General features: G+C 56.6%; 1 protein-coding gene across 12 annotated transcripts in view; it reads right to left on the bottom strand.

Moving 5' to 3' along the window:
- Positions 1-16,722, bottom strand: part of ANO1 (anoctamin 1) — a 190,204-nt gene that overhangs the window by 62,548 nt on the left and 110,934 nt on the right. For 9 of the 12 annotated variants that reach the window (XM_086385825.1, XM_086385834.1, XM_086385827.1 and 6 more), the window contains exons 4-9: positions 10,278-10,376; positions 9,355-9,506; positions 7,777-7,831; positions 4,701-4,752; positions 2,276-2,341; positions 1,737-1,792 (exon numbers count right to left, since the gene is read on the bottom strand). In XM_086385825.1, coding sequence (XP_086241951.1) covers positions 1,737-1,792; positions 2,276-2,341; positions 4,701-4,752; positions 7,777-7,831; positions 9,355-9,506; positions 10,278-10,376 — 480 coding nt within the window. The remainder of the gene's footprint in view (positions 1-1,736; positions 1,793-2,275; positions 2,342-4,700; positions 4,753-7,776; positions 7,832-9,354; positions 9,507-10,277; positions 10,377-16,722) is intronic. The other 3 variants (XM_086385832.1, XM_086385830.1, XM_086385826.1) reach the window with 1 other exon arrangement.

Here is a 16,722-nt window from a genome sequence, read left to right on the forward strand (position 1 = left end):
CAGGAAGGTGGAGGTGGTTATGCAGCAGGGGGTGGAATAGCCTGTCAACCACAGCTGTCTTCTGGCCCCAGCTCCCCAACAGGGGTGCTGTGTGACCTTGGGCAAGTTGCTAAACATCTCTGAGCCTTCGTGTCTGCACCAGATTAAATGAGATAAAGCTCCTACTAAACATGGTTCTTTGCATACAGTTAAGTACTCAGAAACATTGATTTCTTCCCTTTCCCTTTGGAGACTTAAAGGGCTGAATCAAGCAGGCAGGGAGGCCCTGAAATGTTTTGGCTTCTCTCCCTGACCTCTTGGTAGGGGTGACCAGCTGGAAGGCCATGCAGGGCTGTGTTCCTGGTGCCTGTGAGGCTGAGCAAACCCAAGAGGCACTGGTGGGGTGGATGAGTGAGGTCCCTTCTAGGGAGGAGCCAGGAGCTCCAGCTGGGACCTGCGAGTCTGAGCCTGGTCCTGGAAACATTTATCCAGCAATAGGTCAATTGTCAAGACCACCTGATTTCATCCCACACCGCATTTACTAGGTATGTAGGAGGCGCCACACGTGTAATGAATGACAGCCAAACAGTGTTTTCTTAGTGGAACAGAGAGCAGGCAGGCCCAGAGAGGAAGGGAGGACTCAGCCGTGTGGGGGAGGGGAAAAGGCAGGCTCCAGGCAGTTGCTCTATCTGCCTTGGGCGAGGGTCTAGGCAGAGAAGGCGGAAGAGCATTGCAGGCAGAAGGAACAGCAGGAACAGAGGCACAGAGATGGGAAAGCGGGATGGGCTGATCCCCAACCCCTGCAGTGAGTGACAAGGGGGCGGCGGCAGGTCGGCTAAGCATCCTTCCCTCTGGGTCAGCAGTCCGGCTGGATGGCCCTTTGCTGTCTGACCCCCTCTGTTTGTCCAACCCAGTGTCTCACTGAAGGCCCTCCCACTTCTGTATTCCCATCAACACCCTCTGCAGCCCTGGTAACTGGACAGGGTGAGCATTATTCCCGACTTGCAGATGGGGGTGCTGGGGCTCAGAGGGGACCTGGGCTGCCTCCAATCAAGGCCGCAAAGGAGGGAGTGGCCAGGACTAGAATCCAGGTCCTTGGACCCCCAGGCCTGCCCCCGTTCTCTCCTAGCCTCTGCAGTAACACACATTTGGAAAGTTCCAGAGATCCTCCGTCCGGTGTTCCCACACTGCTCAGGCCCCATGGCCCATCCCCAGTGCCCTGCTGAACTCTAGTCCCTGTTTCCATGGAGACAATAAGAAGAGAATCCTCTTTCTCTCCATCGTGAGCCAAGACCATCATGCGGCTGTGGCCACAGGCTGTATTTGTCAGGGGCACCAGTGGGATTTGGAGATGCAGCTCAGGAAACTGACCACTGGCTCTGCAGAAGCAGATACACGAAGAGCTCTGGCCAATCTGCCAGAGCCCAGCAGGGCAGTGGGCAGGGGTGGGGAGACCGAGCTGGCGCACAGCTGGCCTGAGGTTCAGATACGCCTGGGGCAGAGTTGCTGCCATAGCGCCCCTGTCCTGGAGGAACGGTTCAGTGAGAAAAGATGGCTCTGCATGTTAAGTCTGTTCCCACCTGGGGGAACCAGGAAGGGCTGTGAGCCGGTGACGTTTTTATAGGAGCGCCAAAGCAGGAAGCCCGGACCGCAGGACGATTAGAGCTCCCTGGGGGAGCCCTGGTGTGCTGTGGTCCTGGGGACCCGGGGACTCAAATGACACGCAAAGATGGACAGTGTGGGTTCAGCTTACTTACATCATGCAGCGGGTAGGCCGCCGAGTAGACACCATTGGCCAGCAGGCTCGTGATGCCTTGAAAATAAAGGCAGAGAGAGGGTTACGGACCAGTTGTGTCTCCTGCAGCTCCGGGTTCAATCAGAGAGGTCCCAGGACTGTCTCAATCATTGAAAATGTTTTCAAAGTGAGCCACACCTGGCCGCACAGAGCCCGGCCACCTTTCTGGGGTTTCCTCCCCGGGTTCGACATGATAAAAACATGCTCTGTTGGCAGAATTAGAAAGACAGAGAGGAAACCCCAAGAGGAAGTGACACCTGGGAGGAAGGAGGGACCCCCAAACCTGCGATTCACCAGCTACCCCCACCTGCTTGAGGGCAAGCCTGCAGATGAATGAGGGAGTGGAATGTAAGTGGTTAGAGAAGCTGAATCATGAGAAAAATACGGATGGGAAAATTGATGGTGTCAGAAAACACACATACAATTTGGAATTAGATTTTAGGTTGATTGGAAAAGCCGAAGAGGAGACCTGTGGGCCCCACACGGGGCAGAGGCACTTACCGTATCTATCACACTTGCGCCTCTTATTTAAAAGGGCAGAGTCCTTCTTTCTTCCCTCTCCTTGCCCTGTTTATACATCCGGCTATTAGTTATACATGAATGAGGCCCCGAAAGGATCAAAGCTGTGTCTGGGGGCAAGGTGCTCATTCTTGCCATCCAGTGCTCCCGGGGACAGTGGAATGATGGCCAGGACCTAGGTTGTTGCTCAACGCCCCGCACTGGGAGCAGGATAAACATAACCACACCTGCACCTCCCAGAGTCCAGAGGTGTGGACTCAGATGCCCAGCCCCAGAGTAAGGGGGGAAGGCAGAGCCCAGCTGTGCACAGGGCCTGGGATCCTTGGAGATCTGATCTGGGGAGCTAGAGCTGCCCAGGAGTTTCCATGAAGCCCTTTGCTGGTCACAGAACCCTCCACCTGGCCCAAGAGCCCTTCTAGGTAGTAAGTGGGTCAGACGTTTCAGCGGCCTACTTGTCCCACTTGTGACTACTCTGCTCTTGCATGGATGGGAAAGTCCCTCCGTGAAATCCACTTAATAGACCATCTCCTCAGCTAGTGATCTGGGGTAATCAGGGCACTTGAGGATGCTTGGAAACCCAAAGCAGAGTAAGGTGGGGGCACGTGGCCAAAATCCCCTGGCTGGAAAGTTCAGCTACGATAAAACGTGAAGGAGGGGCCTGATCTACCGCCCCCAGAACTCTCTCAACGCCGTGCTGCCACAGGGTCTTTGCACAGGCCGTGCTCTCTGTCTGGAAGGCCCACCCCTCTAACACCACCTCATCAGAAAGACCACTGACCACCGATTCTAAATTCCCCCTCACTCCCCAGCTCCTTCAACCTGCAAGACTATGTTCTGGTTTACCTGGTTCTCTCTGATCTGTCTCCTTCCTCCAGAGCAGAAACTCCCTGAAGGTGGGGTCCTACCTGACACAGAGGCTAGTGGGTGACAGACCCCATCTATGAATCTGGAGGTCAGGAGGGCTTTCAGACAAGGTGCCAGTGTGGAATGGGGAGCAGAGAAGGACCATCTGTCTGCTCTATCACGGTTGCTGGGAACCAGTCCACCATGGAACTTGCCAGAAGACAGAGACAGCTCCCCACGACCAGGATGGCCTGGTGTGGGGTCGGCTCTGGCTGAGAAGGGCCCAACCCTGAACTCTTTGCAAACCTTTACAACAACCACACGAATCTTCACCAGCAGGGACCCCGTGCATTTAGTCACTCAGTCATATCTGACTCTGCGACCCTAGGGACTATAGCCTGCCAGGGTCCTCTGTCCATACAGGGACCCTACAGGGAGACTGAGGTCAGAGATGCATCGCTGGGGCTAGACCCATGCTTCTCCCACCTCTGGTGGCCTGGGTCACCCTGGAGGATCTCGTTCCATTGGACACTGTGCTATGGAGTCAGTTTTCCTGGCTTCCTCTTGACTCCTGAATTCCCCCATGCCCAGTGACTTAGGACACAGGCTTAGAGATTTCAGTCCCAGAAGGGTGGCCCTGTGACCATTGGCCACACAGGGCAGGGGACATACACCCACCTGACTCTGGAGGTGGCATCCTTTCTCCTCCCCCGCATTTCAGGCCTGCCCCAGGCTTCAGCTGGGAGCATCTCACTCTTGCCTCCACCTCCCAGGGTCTCCCCTGGTGCACAGGCTTTTACCAGACCCTCCCCGCATCCTTGAACCCCAGCCACGAAACTTCAGATGCTTCTAGAGCACGAAGGACTGTGCTGTGAGCTCAGCTCTTAGCAGTTGTAAAACAGCTCCAGGAGAAGCAAGGAAAGGCTGGGGAAAGGCATCCCTTTGTCCTGAAATGATTTGCTTTAGCAAATTCAGCCCGGGCAAGGGACCCCCATGGGGAGAGGATTCCCTCTGCACGCTTTGGCCAGAAAGGTTTTGCACCTGTGGTTCAGGTGTTCTGTAAACTGGTACCCAAGGAGCCCAGCGGCAATGGTTTTGTGGCAGGTTCTGCATCCAGGCACCCCTTCCAGTAGGGCCGCGGCTCGGGGTGGAAGCTGGGGGAGGCACCTTCTAGGCTGCATGTGTGTCTGGCTACTGGCTGAGGATGGTGCCCCCATGGGACCCTAACGACCTCCCGTTGGACTGAGAGGGTCAAGAGCAGGGTGAGACCCCTCGGTGGCCCCTTCAGTTTCCCGCAGGCAGGATTCACTGCCTCTGCTAGGAGAGGCGCCTCAGGCCACTGCCGACGCCTCCAGCCAGAGACGAGTATCCTTTGGTGCTTAAAAGAGCCGTAAAACCGCCTTGCCGTCCTGGAACGGCTCTCCTGCCTTGAAATGGTTACACAGGCTTAAATCAAAACCCTCTGGAAAGCCCCAGCCCAGCCGCCCAGCCCCCACAGAGAAGATGGGGAGGAAGATCACACAGCGAGACGAGTGTTGATCTCAAGCCCCAAGCACGCCCTTACCCATGCTGTACTTGGCCTTCGTACACGTTGTTCTCTTCAGGATTTCGTAGACCTGTGGTGGAGACAGGGGCGGGGGCCGCAGTTACTCCATCGAGGGTCGCCGGGAAGGGAAGTGGTGACTGTGACCAGCCTCCCGCACCCCCCTAGGATGGTGTCAGGACAAGGTCACCTTGAAAGGCCCTTGTCGAGCTGGCGCCCAGGGGTATGGGCGTCCAGTGCATGGCATGTTTCTGGCTCTCCAGCTGAGGGGTGAGTTGGAATTCAGAGGTGTGAGGGCCCTGCCCATAGGACCACTCCCTGATGTGGCCCTGGATGTTCTAGCAACTTGAGCTCCTTTCAGTTCAGTTCAGTTGCTCAGTCGTGTTTGACTCTTTGCAGACCCCATGGACTGCAGGCTTCCCTGTGCATCACCAACTCCCGGAGATTGCTCACACTCACGTCCATCAAGTCAGTGATGCCATCCAACCATCTTAACTAACAAATTACTTCACTTCGATCCTTGGGAGCCCAGGCCTGGGGGTCTGCCTGTTTGCATTTGAGTCCTTGAAGCTGTGGGGTCTTGGGCCAACTACCTGGTGCCCCGAGCCTCAGTTTCCCCATCTGAAGAATGAGATGAAAAGAACTGACCCTGCACCGTGGGTGTTCGGGTCAGAGCACTCCAACCCCTCGACACCCCCAAGGTCCCGCCTCCCAGTGCCCCTCAGGCCCTGAGGCATCTGACTTCTGTTCACCTGCCCAGCTCTGTCCCAGCAACCTGGCCTCCTGTCTGCCCCTCACTCACCGGTCCTCTCCTGGGACCCCAGGGTCTTTACCCTGGCTGTTCCTTTCACCAGAAACGCTTGTCCCCCAAAGAGCTAAGTGGCTGCAGGGCCACCTTAACTAACAGGCAACCGAGGAGCCATGGTCCCCACTGTTCCACCTTCTAATTTTGCTCTCTTTCTCCCTTTCTTTTCGGCAGCACCTCATAGCTTGTAGGATCTCAGTTCCCCAACCAGGGACTGAACCTTGGCCCCAGAAGTGAAAGTGTGGCACACTAACCACTGGATTGCCAGAGAGTCCCCTAACTCAGCTCTCTCGTCCCGGACCCCTCCACACTTGCCAAGTATCAGCGTGCCTGTTGCCTCTCCCCTCCCGCTTGTCTTGGGGAGACACCAGGTGCTCAGCAACCGACCGACGAGTGAATGAATGAGTCACCCAGTGAGCTGGCTCCCTCCCCGGCACTTTCTGAATCTCATCGGCGGCCTCATCCTGACCTTGCTGCTTCTCCTGTAATCACCTCTTCCCTTCCACATGCAGTTACAGCCCTGGTTCACAACCACCACCATGACCCCATATTCACCCTCTTCCATGTCTGGCCACTGGTGGTGATTTTTCTAGGACCTTGCTCCACAACCATCTATGGCTCCCTAGCACCTACAGGCTGAAGATTCAAGTCTCAAGACCAGCACCTCTGGCCCTTCCCCATGGCCCCCTGATGATCCTGGCTCCTACTCACCTGCATATTGGGCTGCCCCAGTGCCAGGAACACAAAGGACTATCGTAGCCTTGTCTAGAATGATGCTGGGTCTCTGAGACCATAGGATAGAGCTAACCAAGGGCAGAGTTTTGAGTCACCCAAGAGTTTCTCTGGTGCATTGGTGGTTTACAAACTGGCCTTCAAGGTCTCTGGGAGACAGTGACCCCCACCCCAGAGGTAATCAGAGTCAAGGATGATTCAGCTAACACTTACTGGCTCTGACAGAATAGCTTTCTGTGACTTGGGGATCACGTCTGAATTCAATTATAAAGCAGATCCTAAACAAGATGGGCCCCAGAGCCTTCATTCATGTATGCCCCCCAACCTTGGGCCACCTCCCCGACAACAAGAATGGATTTACAAATTTACACCCTACCCTTGCAGGAGCATGCTGGTGATTCCCAGTAATATAAAACCAGGGCACACACACATCTGGAAATGGCAGGTTCCCAGGTCTCCCCACTGGCCATTCCTATCCTCCCTCATCCCAAAATGACAAAGAAAAAAATGAAACCATTCAGGTTCAACTGGGCCCAGTTCCCTGGAGCAGTCAGTGGCCAAGAGGAAGTTCCTCTCCTGGACATATATCAACCCCAAACTACACTGGCCGCTGGCATTTTTGCATAAATGAATTCCTCCTTGTTTATTATAATGAGGTTGAATTTCACCAATAACACAATCAATAATAACAGTAGGCCCTGTATCCAGGTCACCCTTGGTGGGGGCACAAGGGAGCCCTTTGAGCAGAGGCCACCACGGAAGCTGCCAGGCTGGGAGGGGACACAGGGTGGATGGGACCTGGGTCTGGTCTGTCCAGGTCTCAGCGTGAGCTCCCCATGCCAAGGCAGCGTGCACAGCTGTCCTGTGCCTGGTGCCTGCCAGCCTCGAGATACACCTGTGAGGAGCAGCTGTCTGCTCAAGGTCAAGCGGCTGCCTGCTCTCTGCCCTGCCCCTCTCCTCGCTGGGTTGGGAAGAGAGAAAAGCAGCGGCTTGGCCGCCAGGTTAATCCTTGTTTAGATAGAAGTTGGGTCCCGAGCTGGACACAGCCCAGCATGGCTGGTGGACAAGTTGGTGGCTGCTGGATAAACACTAAACCAATACCTGGAGTAGGGCAGAGTGGCCTGGTCAGATTTCAAATCGCAGTTTGCTCGTCTGGCAAAGCCCTGGAAATCTAGCCCCAACCCTCATGCCTTTGTCTGCGCCACACCATCAGTCCCGCCTGGCTGGCCTGCTCAGAACCCTCCAGGCAGAGAGGAATGTAAAGATTCCATAAAGGCAGCAGCAAGGAAGCGGGAGAGGCGTGCGGGGAGCCTTGAAGACACAGGAACATTCTGAAATAACCCGAGGGGTCTGGAGTCCCTCTGCCTCCTTCCTGCGGATCCACCCGTCCTTCCCCTGGGCTCCTCACAGCCCGCTGGTTTTATTATTCTCATTATTTCCATCACAGACAATTAGAGTCCCCCCACCCAGGGGAATTTAGCTGAAATGAAATTATCATCCCCTTTCCCGGGGGCCACCTTGCTGAGGAGCTGTGGATTCCCATGAGTGAGAGATACTTACTATTGTGCTCCGAGTTTTGCTGTCGAAAAAGGAATCCTTGTCAGACAGGTCAAATCTGTTGAAATATTGGGGAGAAAAAAGAGACACAGCTCACTAGAGTTGGCTTTCCTGGTTCCCAAGGCCCTAAGGGGTCACACTACCCCTGTGAATGGTGACCGTGAAATCAGCGAAGCTCAGTCCACCTGCTGGGTGTGACCCAACCCTGGATGTTTGGAAGGATCTGTCTCATCCTCACCCACTGGACCCACACGGGGTCATGGTGTGGGCAGGGGAGGTGATCCTAGCAGCAAATGTGGGCAGACCTCCCTCTTCAAGGACCCTTTTTCTTTTTCTTTTTGAGGACACCCTCAGGGGGCAATTTCACTTCTGCTTCAGTGATACCACGGCAATCACACTCTTGGATACTTTAACATTTGACACAGTCTCACTGTAATTCCCAAATGGTTTCGGTCCTAAGGTCTTGGGCTACATAGATGTCTTAGGGCTAGAGGGCACAGGGACATGTCTGGAATGTATCACCTACTCCCCAAGACAGTCAGGGTTGAGCTGGGGAGGGCTACTCGGGGTGGGAGTGGCCCAGAGCCTGGAGGAGAGCCAGGCCTGCGAGATGGGGTGTCGAAGGAGCCAGCCAGGGCAGAGTGGAGGGAGGCCGGGGCCTTATGGGCCGTGGAAGGCGGGTGTCTCCCTCTCATGCCCGGGGGCCTGGGGCCTGGAGCTGGAGGGGGAAGCTGGGCTGGGGCACTTCCTCCCTCTCATGTCTGATCCCCAGCAGGACTGGGAAATAGCAATGAAGCATGTGGCCCCTGCCCTATGACTAACGCCTGGGCCAGAGCAGAAGCTCCAGTTCTGAGCCGAGGCCCAGTTCTGTGGGTCCCGTGGGACGAGGGGTGTCCATGGGCCTCCCACTCCCCATAGCTTTGTCATCCTAGCCCCACAGGATCCCAGACTCCAAACTTTCTATTCCCACTCCCGCCCACACTCCAGCTCTGCCCAGCGAGGCCATGCAGCCGCCACTGACCCAGGTGGCTACGCCCCACTGCCCATCAGGATTGGGGGAGGAGGGAAGGTTCCAGAAGAGGTGCAGCCCTGCCAGGCCGCCCCGCTAGCTGCAAGACCTGGGCCCCAGAACTCCGGCTGGGGAGCTGCTTTCCAATTCTCAGCTCCCAGAGCTCGGCAGACTTCAGGGGCTACAGTCAACCTTGCCCAGTTTCTCAGAGCACATCCTGAGAGGGACAGAGTCAGGCAGGGGAGGGGGCCCAGGCCTGCCCTCACTTGGGCCTGTGCTAGTTTTCCTAACTGTCACCCAGCAGAAGGAGAGATTTTTGTCCCCTTAATTCCTCAGTTCGTAGTGACCTCAGAGGTTATTTCCAGGTTATTTCTGTGCTCAAGAACCACAAGCTCTTATGGGAATACACTCCAGGGGCTGAAGTGGCCACTTCTTTGGGTGGGGGAGGGATAGAGAATTCTGGGTGGTCTTGCAGATTGTGTCATTAGGGCAAGTCCAGCATGGGGTGATGTCACCACACAGCAGACCCCGCCCTCCTTGGGAAGGGGTGGGCAGGTGGGGCCCCCACTTACAGGTGCTGCTTCTCCCGGGAAAAGGGGTAGGAGAGCCTCTTGGTGGTCTGGGGCCTGTGCTCTGCCACCTTGGGCTGGATGGGGTCCGTGATCTTCTGGAGCACAGAGTTGATCTTCTTGAGGAGGCCGCGGGTCTCGCTGATGTGATATAGCTGCGGACCAGGCAGGGCAGGGGAGCGTGTCATCTGCTGAGCCCTGACCCTGGGCATCTCTTCTGAGCTGGTTGGGGAGGCAGCCCCTTCCCCTCTACCCTCCCTCCACCCCTGCCCCTGGAGCTGGCTGGCCTGGGAACAGGGGGTGGGGATGGGCCAGGATGCCTCCTCCACGCCTGGGGTTTTCTGAAAGCTGGGTTTCCTGAAAGCTCAGAGTTTTGGGAGATCCCAGCCAAAAGGGCAATTCTAGTACATTCCAGGGAACTTCCCCCAACTTTGGATTTGTTTAAAAAGAGGCAAGTCAAAGGATGCTAGCAGATTTGAGAAGCTGGGAGCTGACATTCCTGAGAACAGCTTCCCTCTCCACGCTCACAAGTAAACCCTGAGGCCTCCCTGAGCTCCTGGTACACATGGGGTTCCCAGCTTGAAGTTGTCGGAGATCAAGAAGAAAAGCCCCAGCAAGATAGAAATTGTAATCATATAAAATGAGTCTGACGAACCAACTGAAATACTGAACATAGGGAGCAGGAAGTTTCCCCATGTTTGTGTTTATGAGAAGTTCGGGCCCCTATGCCATCTCTGTGGGGCCCAGACTGTAACCTCTGCCCTCCCAGGAGACCCTGGAACCCTTCTGCCCTCCTGGGGTGGGGGCCGCTGAAGCTCTCCTGGGCTTTTTCCTAACAACCTGGACCCTCCCGATGTTGTTCTCCTGCCGGCTTCCCTGACACACAGACCCAGGGACCCCTTGGAAGCAGAAGCATCATCACTGACCTTCTTTGTCGGCATCTTCAGCTTCAAAAACTCGGCTTCTCGGCACAGCACATTCCAGGGTGCGTGGATTTTTACAAATCCAACCCCGTGAATTTTTGTCTAGAAAGAGGGGAGAGGGCCTCAGTCAGCGTGGGTGGATGTTTGGGGCTGAAAACCATTTTTACCTTCAGGGCAACTACAGTTTACAAGATGGCAGCAGGTGGGGCTCCTTCTGCTCATCAACTCCGGGCTCCTCTGAGGATGCTCCCTTGCACCCTTAGAATCCCCTGCAGATGGCATAAGAAAGCTGGTGGTTGGGTGGGCCCCTGGCATCCCACAGGAGTAATGACTGGCGGGGGAGGGGGGACAGTGCCTGGAGGGAGGTCCTGACCCCACAATATCTGGGAGGTACTCGGGGGGAAGCTGAGGGCCCCCAGAACAGTCTGAGCCACGAAAGACCTTTCACATCCAAGACTCCAGGCCCTTCGACTGAGGGGGTGTATTCAGTGTCCCCAGGATCCCCAAGCAGGGCTGAGGAGCTGACAGTGAAGATGGTCCCCTCCGGGCACCTCTGTAGGTCAGGACACACTTCTGGCCGCACCCGGCCACCGCCTCCCCCTACAACCCCCCCCCCCCGTCTGCCAGCTCCCCTGGGTCTGCACTGCCTTTATCTTAATGTGAGTGGGCTCGAGACCGGCCTGTGTGCAAGTCCATCACCCTGACTAAGCTGCTGCGAACTTGCACAGTCACTTCTCTCTGGTCCAGCGGGTCTGAATGACAGGATCAGGCAGCAGAGGGTCACTGAGTGCTGTTCAGCCAGGAACCACACAAGCTATGATAAGAACTTTGAGGACCCACTCCAGTGGAAACAGCCACCTCTCCCTGCCACCCCAGCACAGCCCGAACCTGGCGCGTGATGGGTGTTCCCTCGGCCCTCCTTGGCGCCGGGGGCCGCACACCACTGAGGCAGGGGCCGCTCTGCCTGTACTTCTCTGCCCCTAGCCCACCAGGACGGCCGCTCCCTCCGTCCACTCACTGTGCGAGCGGGCGGGAGGGCGGGGGCCCCGCTCCAGGGCCATCTCATCGGTGTACGAGCTGACTGGTGGGGCCAGAGGCAGGCTGAGCCCACTGTGCCCACCATCTCAGACAGTGATCCCAGTCCCAGGGTGGCCACCGCGCTCTTTGCTGCCTGTGGCCCTCTCTCTGCCGAGAGCCGGGCGACGACCTTGCTGGAGCGGCTGGCACTTCCTCAGACCTGGAAGCTTTCTGGTGTCACATCTTTCTGCCCGGGTGCAGTGGCAGCAAGGCAGGCTTGAGCTATCGCGGCCCCTCTCAGCCACTGGCTGGCACCACAACGGGCCCTTTCCCCAAGCAAGTGACCGTTAGTGAGCAACTGTCCACCAGCGACCGTTAGTGGTCCTGCTCAGCCATTGGTCAGTGCCATGGTAAGCCCCGCCCCAAGTGAGCGGCCATTAGTGAGCAACTGTTGACCAGCAATCGTTAGTGGTCCTGCTCAGCCATTGGTCAGTGCCACGATAAGCCCCGCCCCCAAGCCAGTGATCATTAGTGATCTTGCTCAGCCATTGGTCAGTGCCATAGTGGCCCCACTACCTCCCTCTTCTATATAAACGGAGCCCGAATTTGGACTGAGGAAAGATGGTTTTTTGAGACACTAGTCTGGCGTTCTCGGTTTACTAGCTTTCTGGTTAAAGTCGTTATTCCTTGTTCCAGCAACTCATCTCATCATTTATTGGCCTGTCCTGTGGCGAGCAGAACAAGCCTGGGCTCGGTAACGCAATGAGCTTGATGGGGAAGTCAGGACCACTGCTCCCTTCATGGATGGGGACACTGAGGTTTGGAGAGATGAAGTCACCGCCTAGGTTCCTCAGAAAATTAAAACGAGAGCCACCATCTGACCCAGCCATCTCGCTTCTGGGTAGCCAGCCCAAGACAATGACATCAGGATCTCGGAGAGACAAGCGCACTCCCACATTCTCTGCAGCCTTACTCAGGACAGCCAAGATACAGAGACGTCTAAGTGTCGTTCAGTGGGTGAGCAGATCAGGAAGGTGTGGTAGATAGATACAATGGGGGATTATCCAGCCATATAAAGAAGGCAATCCCGCCATTTGTGACAACATAGACAAACCTGGAGGATAGTCTGCTCAGTGAAACTAGTCAGACAGAGCGACGAGTATTGTATGGTATCACTTATGTGTAGAATCAATAAAAGCCGATTTCACAGGCATGGAATAGAGCAGTGGTTGCCAGGTGTTGGGTCAGGGGGATGGGGAGATGTAGGTGAGAAGGACCAACTTTCAGTTATAAGATCAAGTTCTGAGGACCTAACGAACAGCAGGGTGACCATAGTTAATAATATGGTATTGCGTACTTGAGAGGTGTTGAGAGACCAAAGCATCCTCACCACACACATGCGTGTACACACACACACACACACACACAGTTAACTGTGTGAGGCGATGCGTATGTGGGGCAATCATTCCACGACGTCTGTGGGCATCAAGTCATCACAAAGTAGACTTGAAATACACATAAACTGTATCTGTCAATGACTCCTTAGTGAGTCTGGGGGTCTAAAATCAGCGCCTGGCCCCTGGTAGCTGGTGGGTGTGGGAACCCGGGTTCACGTGCTGGCTGCACACACTCTTAATCACAGGTGAGACCTGAAGTGACCCAGCAACTCTCTATTTTTCTTTTTCTGTTTTTCTCTGTTCCCCTTGCCATTTCTGTTTAACAGATTCCCAGTATCAATGAGCAGCATCAATGTAGCAATAATGTTTCCCCGTCTAAGGTGGGCGCATGCAGCACCAGCAGACTCCCCAGTTGCCCTGAGATAACTGGGGTGCTGCATCATAACAAAAAGCAAAGAAACACGACATTCCCCGAGACAGAGCTGCCCGATGGCAGTGGGGACTACGGTCCACCAGACTTCCCAAGGGGACCCCCAGGGACTTAGAGCCCATGCTGGGCCCCCCAGCTTGAGGCCACACTTGCCTTTTCACCATCCTGGGGATCCTGGCAGAAGAAAGCCAGGCCATGGAAGGGGGATGGTGTGGCCAGCCTGTGGTACTCAGGGCAGGACTGACTTGGGTCTGTGCTGGGCTCCACGTCCAGTCACCACCCTCAGAGTGTACAAAGTTCTTGGTATCACTGTAGGTATTTGGCAAAAAGCAATGGAGCCAAAGTCACTTAGGATGGTTTTTAAGAAAAAATCCTCAGTGGGCCAAACACATTTACTCAGCGCCAGCCTCAGCCCCTGAAATGCAGACTCCTGGTCATCTGTGCTGTGCCCGCAGCCTGCCAGGGCAAGCGGAGCCTCCCAGACACCGGGTGCCACATGGGGTTCTTCCCCCACTTTGAGTGAAAGGCTGCACCCTCCTGGATGAACCCAGCTCTCCCCTCCACCTCTGATGCTGAGGCCCCCACGCCTCCCATGACCGGAGGATCCAGCCTCTCCCGGGGCCTCTGTGTCACTGCACAGGTCTTGTCCATGCGGTCCCAGCAGGCAGGGTGAGTCCTGTGCGGAGCCTCCCAGTTCGCCGGCCTCGCTGCCCACATCAGGGCCATGCAGGAGCACAGTGTGTCCGCCGAACGAATGGATGAGGGCCGCTAACAATGACGGTGATGATGACGAGGAGGAGGAGGAGGAGGTGAAGGGTGCTGAGATCCAAGTGTCAGTCCTGATTCAGGCATCTGTGCGTATTAACTCATTTAACCTCATGACAAGGTTGTGTGTGTGTGGGGTGGGGGGCGGGTCCTGCCACTGTTTTCACCTTGGAGCTGGCAAGTTCACTCTCAGTGTCCAGGGGCGGTTGCAGCCACTGTCCACAGACTGGACAGCTTTAACACGAATTCATTCTCCCCCAGTTCTGGAGTCAGAAACCTGTGATCAGGGTGTGGGCAGGGCTGAGCTCCCTCCAGAGGCTCCAGGGGAGGGTCCCTCTGGCCTGGTTCAGCCCCTGGGGGACCCCAGGCCTCCCTGGGCTTGTGGCCACCTCACCCCGACCTCCGCGTCCATCTGCACAGACCTTCTCCTCTGGGTGGCTCTGTGCCTCAGATCACCCTCTCTTCTCTTCCAAGGACACCCGTCATTGGATTTAGGGTCCACATGCATCCCGGGTGTTCTGGTGCAGAGGTCAGTAACTTACTTCCATCTGCCGAGAACTTTCATGGGACTAAGCTCACCTTTGCAGGCTGCAGGAGGATGGACAGCTTTTGGGGCCACCACACAGCCCACCATACTTGTCATGAAGCCACAGGGAAGAGCCTCAGTGGGCTTGATGCAGGGAGCTTCGAAGAAGCAGGGCTCCAGGAGCTCAGTCCTGAGGCTGCCTCAAGAAGACAGTTAGGATCAGGACACTCGGGCACAGGGACCAGATGGGCAGGGCTCGGAGGTGTGCTGGTGGGCGTGAGGCTTGCCTGCAGGGAGCCTAGACCTGACATGATGGCCCAGGGCTGAGGGACACAGCGCCTGGGTTTGGGAATGGACACATCCCAGCACAGACTAGGGGAGGCAGGCCTGGGGGCTCAGGCCAGAGGAGCCCAGGTCTTCCTGCTGCCCTTAAGGGGCAGGTCAGATGGGCACAGGAGGAGCCGTGGTTTCAGAGACCTGGGTCGGAGTCCTGGTCTGCTGCTGCGTTGTCTCTGGCGAGTGACTCAGCCCACCTTTTGCTCCTCTGCAAATCTTTGCCATACGTGACTTGCTTCACAGCTGGGGGGAGTTCTTGGTGCTCTCAGCACCCCTGCCCAACCCCTTGGCTGGGGCCATGCCGCCTCTCTATGACCTTGAGGCTGCTAAGACCACCCCTGCACAGACTCTCTTTGCCAAGAAGCTGTAAGCCGCTTCCCCTACCCTAGGAAGCCCTGGGGCACTGAGACCCAAGAGGCAGCAACGCCTCCAGCCTGGGGGCTCCCAGGCGTGGGGCTGACCACAGGGGGCGCTGTGACATATCTGTGGATGGCCCCATAGGGCCAACCCCGTCTTTCCTGTTACAGCCCAGGTTTATTTCTGTGCGCTCTGCTCAGCCGCACGCAAAGACCCAAAATATATCCCTCCGAGTCCGTGGAGATTTCTCTAGACGGTGGTCAAGAAGCAGTGCCCAGGCCAGCATCCCTGGGAAAACACGCTCTGCTGTTTACGTGAGCGACAGGGTCCCTCCCAGAAAAACATCTGGCAGGATCGGGAAAGGGTCATGGGACTCACTGGACAAGGACACATATGGGATGTTTTAAACCTTGGTGCCCGGCCTGACAGCAGTCTGCTCCCGGCGGGAAGAAACCGTGAGACGCCACCTCCCCTCTCCCAGCCAGATGTCCCAGAGCAGTGGCTTCTGTCCAGACTGGCTCCTCGGGTGGGGAGTCTGGGGGCCACAGAACCCCGGGGGCCTTGGCGTGAGCATGGTCAGGGCCAAGGGACTCGGGGGGGGCGGGGTCAGGGCCCTTGCAATGGACTGCCACCAAATGCTGGACGAAGACAAGAAATACAATAAGAAAAGAAATGCCACACCTTAAAGTTGCTAAAGAGCCAAGAAGGCCCAGAAAAGTGACCGGGACTGTGCCGTCCAGGTGGGGGAGGGGAGGTTCGCCCAGTACAGACTGAACAGGGTTAAACCTCCATTCCCGGCTCAACTCTCAGAAACGGAGACCTCACCACAGTCTCTCCTGGCACTTCCCTTTTAGAAGGAAGAAGGGAATCAGAACAAGCGGGGGATTCCTGGTGGTTGGGGATTCCTGGTAGCCGAGGATGCCAAGGGCCCCTCTTCGTCCCCACGGCTGCCTGAGCCTGCATGTGGATGTCACAGTCACCCATCTCCGCTGAAGGACAGGCTCTGAGGTTGTTGGAAGGTTGGCCTCAGCAAGGCCAAGCGTGGGGTCCCTAGATGCCCCCAGAGGGCTCCCGGGCAGCACACCTCCCCAGCCCACCCTGACCCCATAGCTACCGCCCACCCCAGAGGGCCCCATCACTGCCATCAGGGAATTAGGGGGTGCCAAATGCTCAGGCCCGAGGGTGGTGGGGGCGCCTCCATGGCTTCCTGTGTGTGCACCCCTCCCCGGCTCACGGTCCAGCAGGAGCTGTGAGGAGCGTGTGTGCACGGCAGGGACACACAGGACGGCTCCTGGGCACCGCCGGGCCAGGAAGCCCCGGAGCCCCGGTGGGAGGCCTGGGCCGGATGTCTGACCACCACTGGGCCTGGTCAACTTGCCCCTCTCTGTGCCCTTGGCTTACTCAGCTCCAAGGATAACACCACCCCCGGAGGGCCTCTGATGCCAGGGCTGCTCTGCAGGAGGGGTCGTGTTCTCCTCGAATGTGTTCAAGGCACGTGATGCCTGGTCAGTCCCTAATGACTGGGTGCATTCTTGGCAGCCCTGGTGCCTGCCTGCTCTTCCTGTTGGCACTGGGGTCCCACGTGGGTATGAGCTGGAAGGCTGGTTCCAGGCTGGGTCT

The sequence above is a fragment of the Bos grunniens genome, chromosome 29 (assembly GCF_055505025.1).
Source record: "Bos grunniens cultivar Pamir isolate PY7600 chromosome 29, Bosgru_T2T1.0, whole genome shotgun sequence".
NCBI classification, from domain to species: domain Eukaryota; kingdom Metazoa; phylum Chordata; class Mammalia; order Artiodactyla; family Bovidae; genus Bos; species Bos grunniens.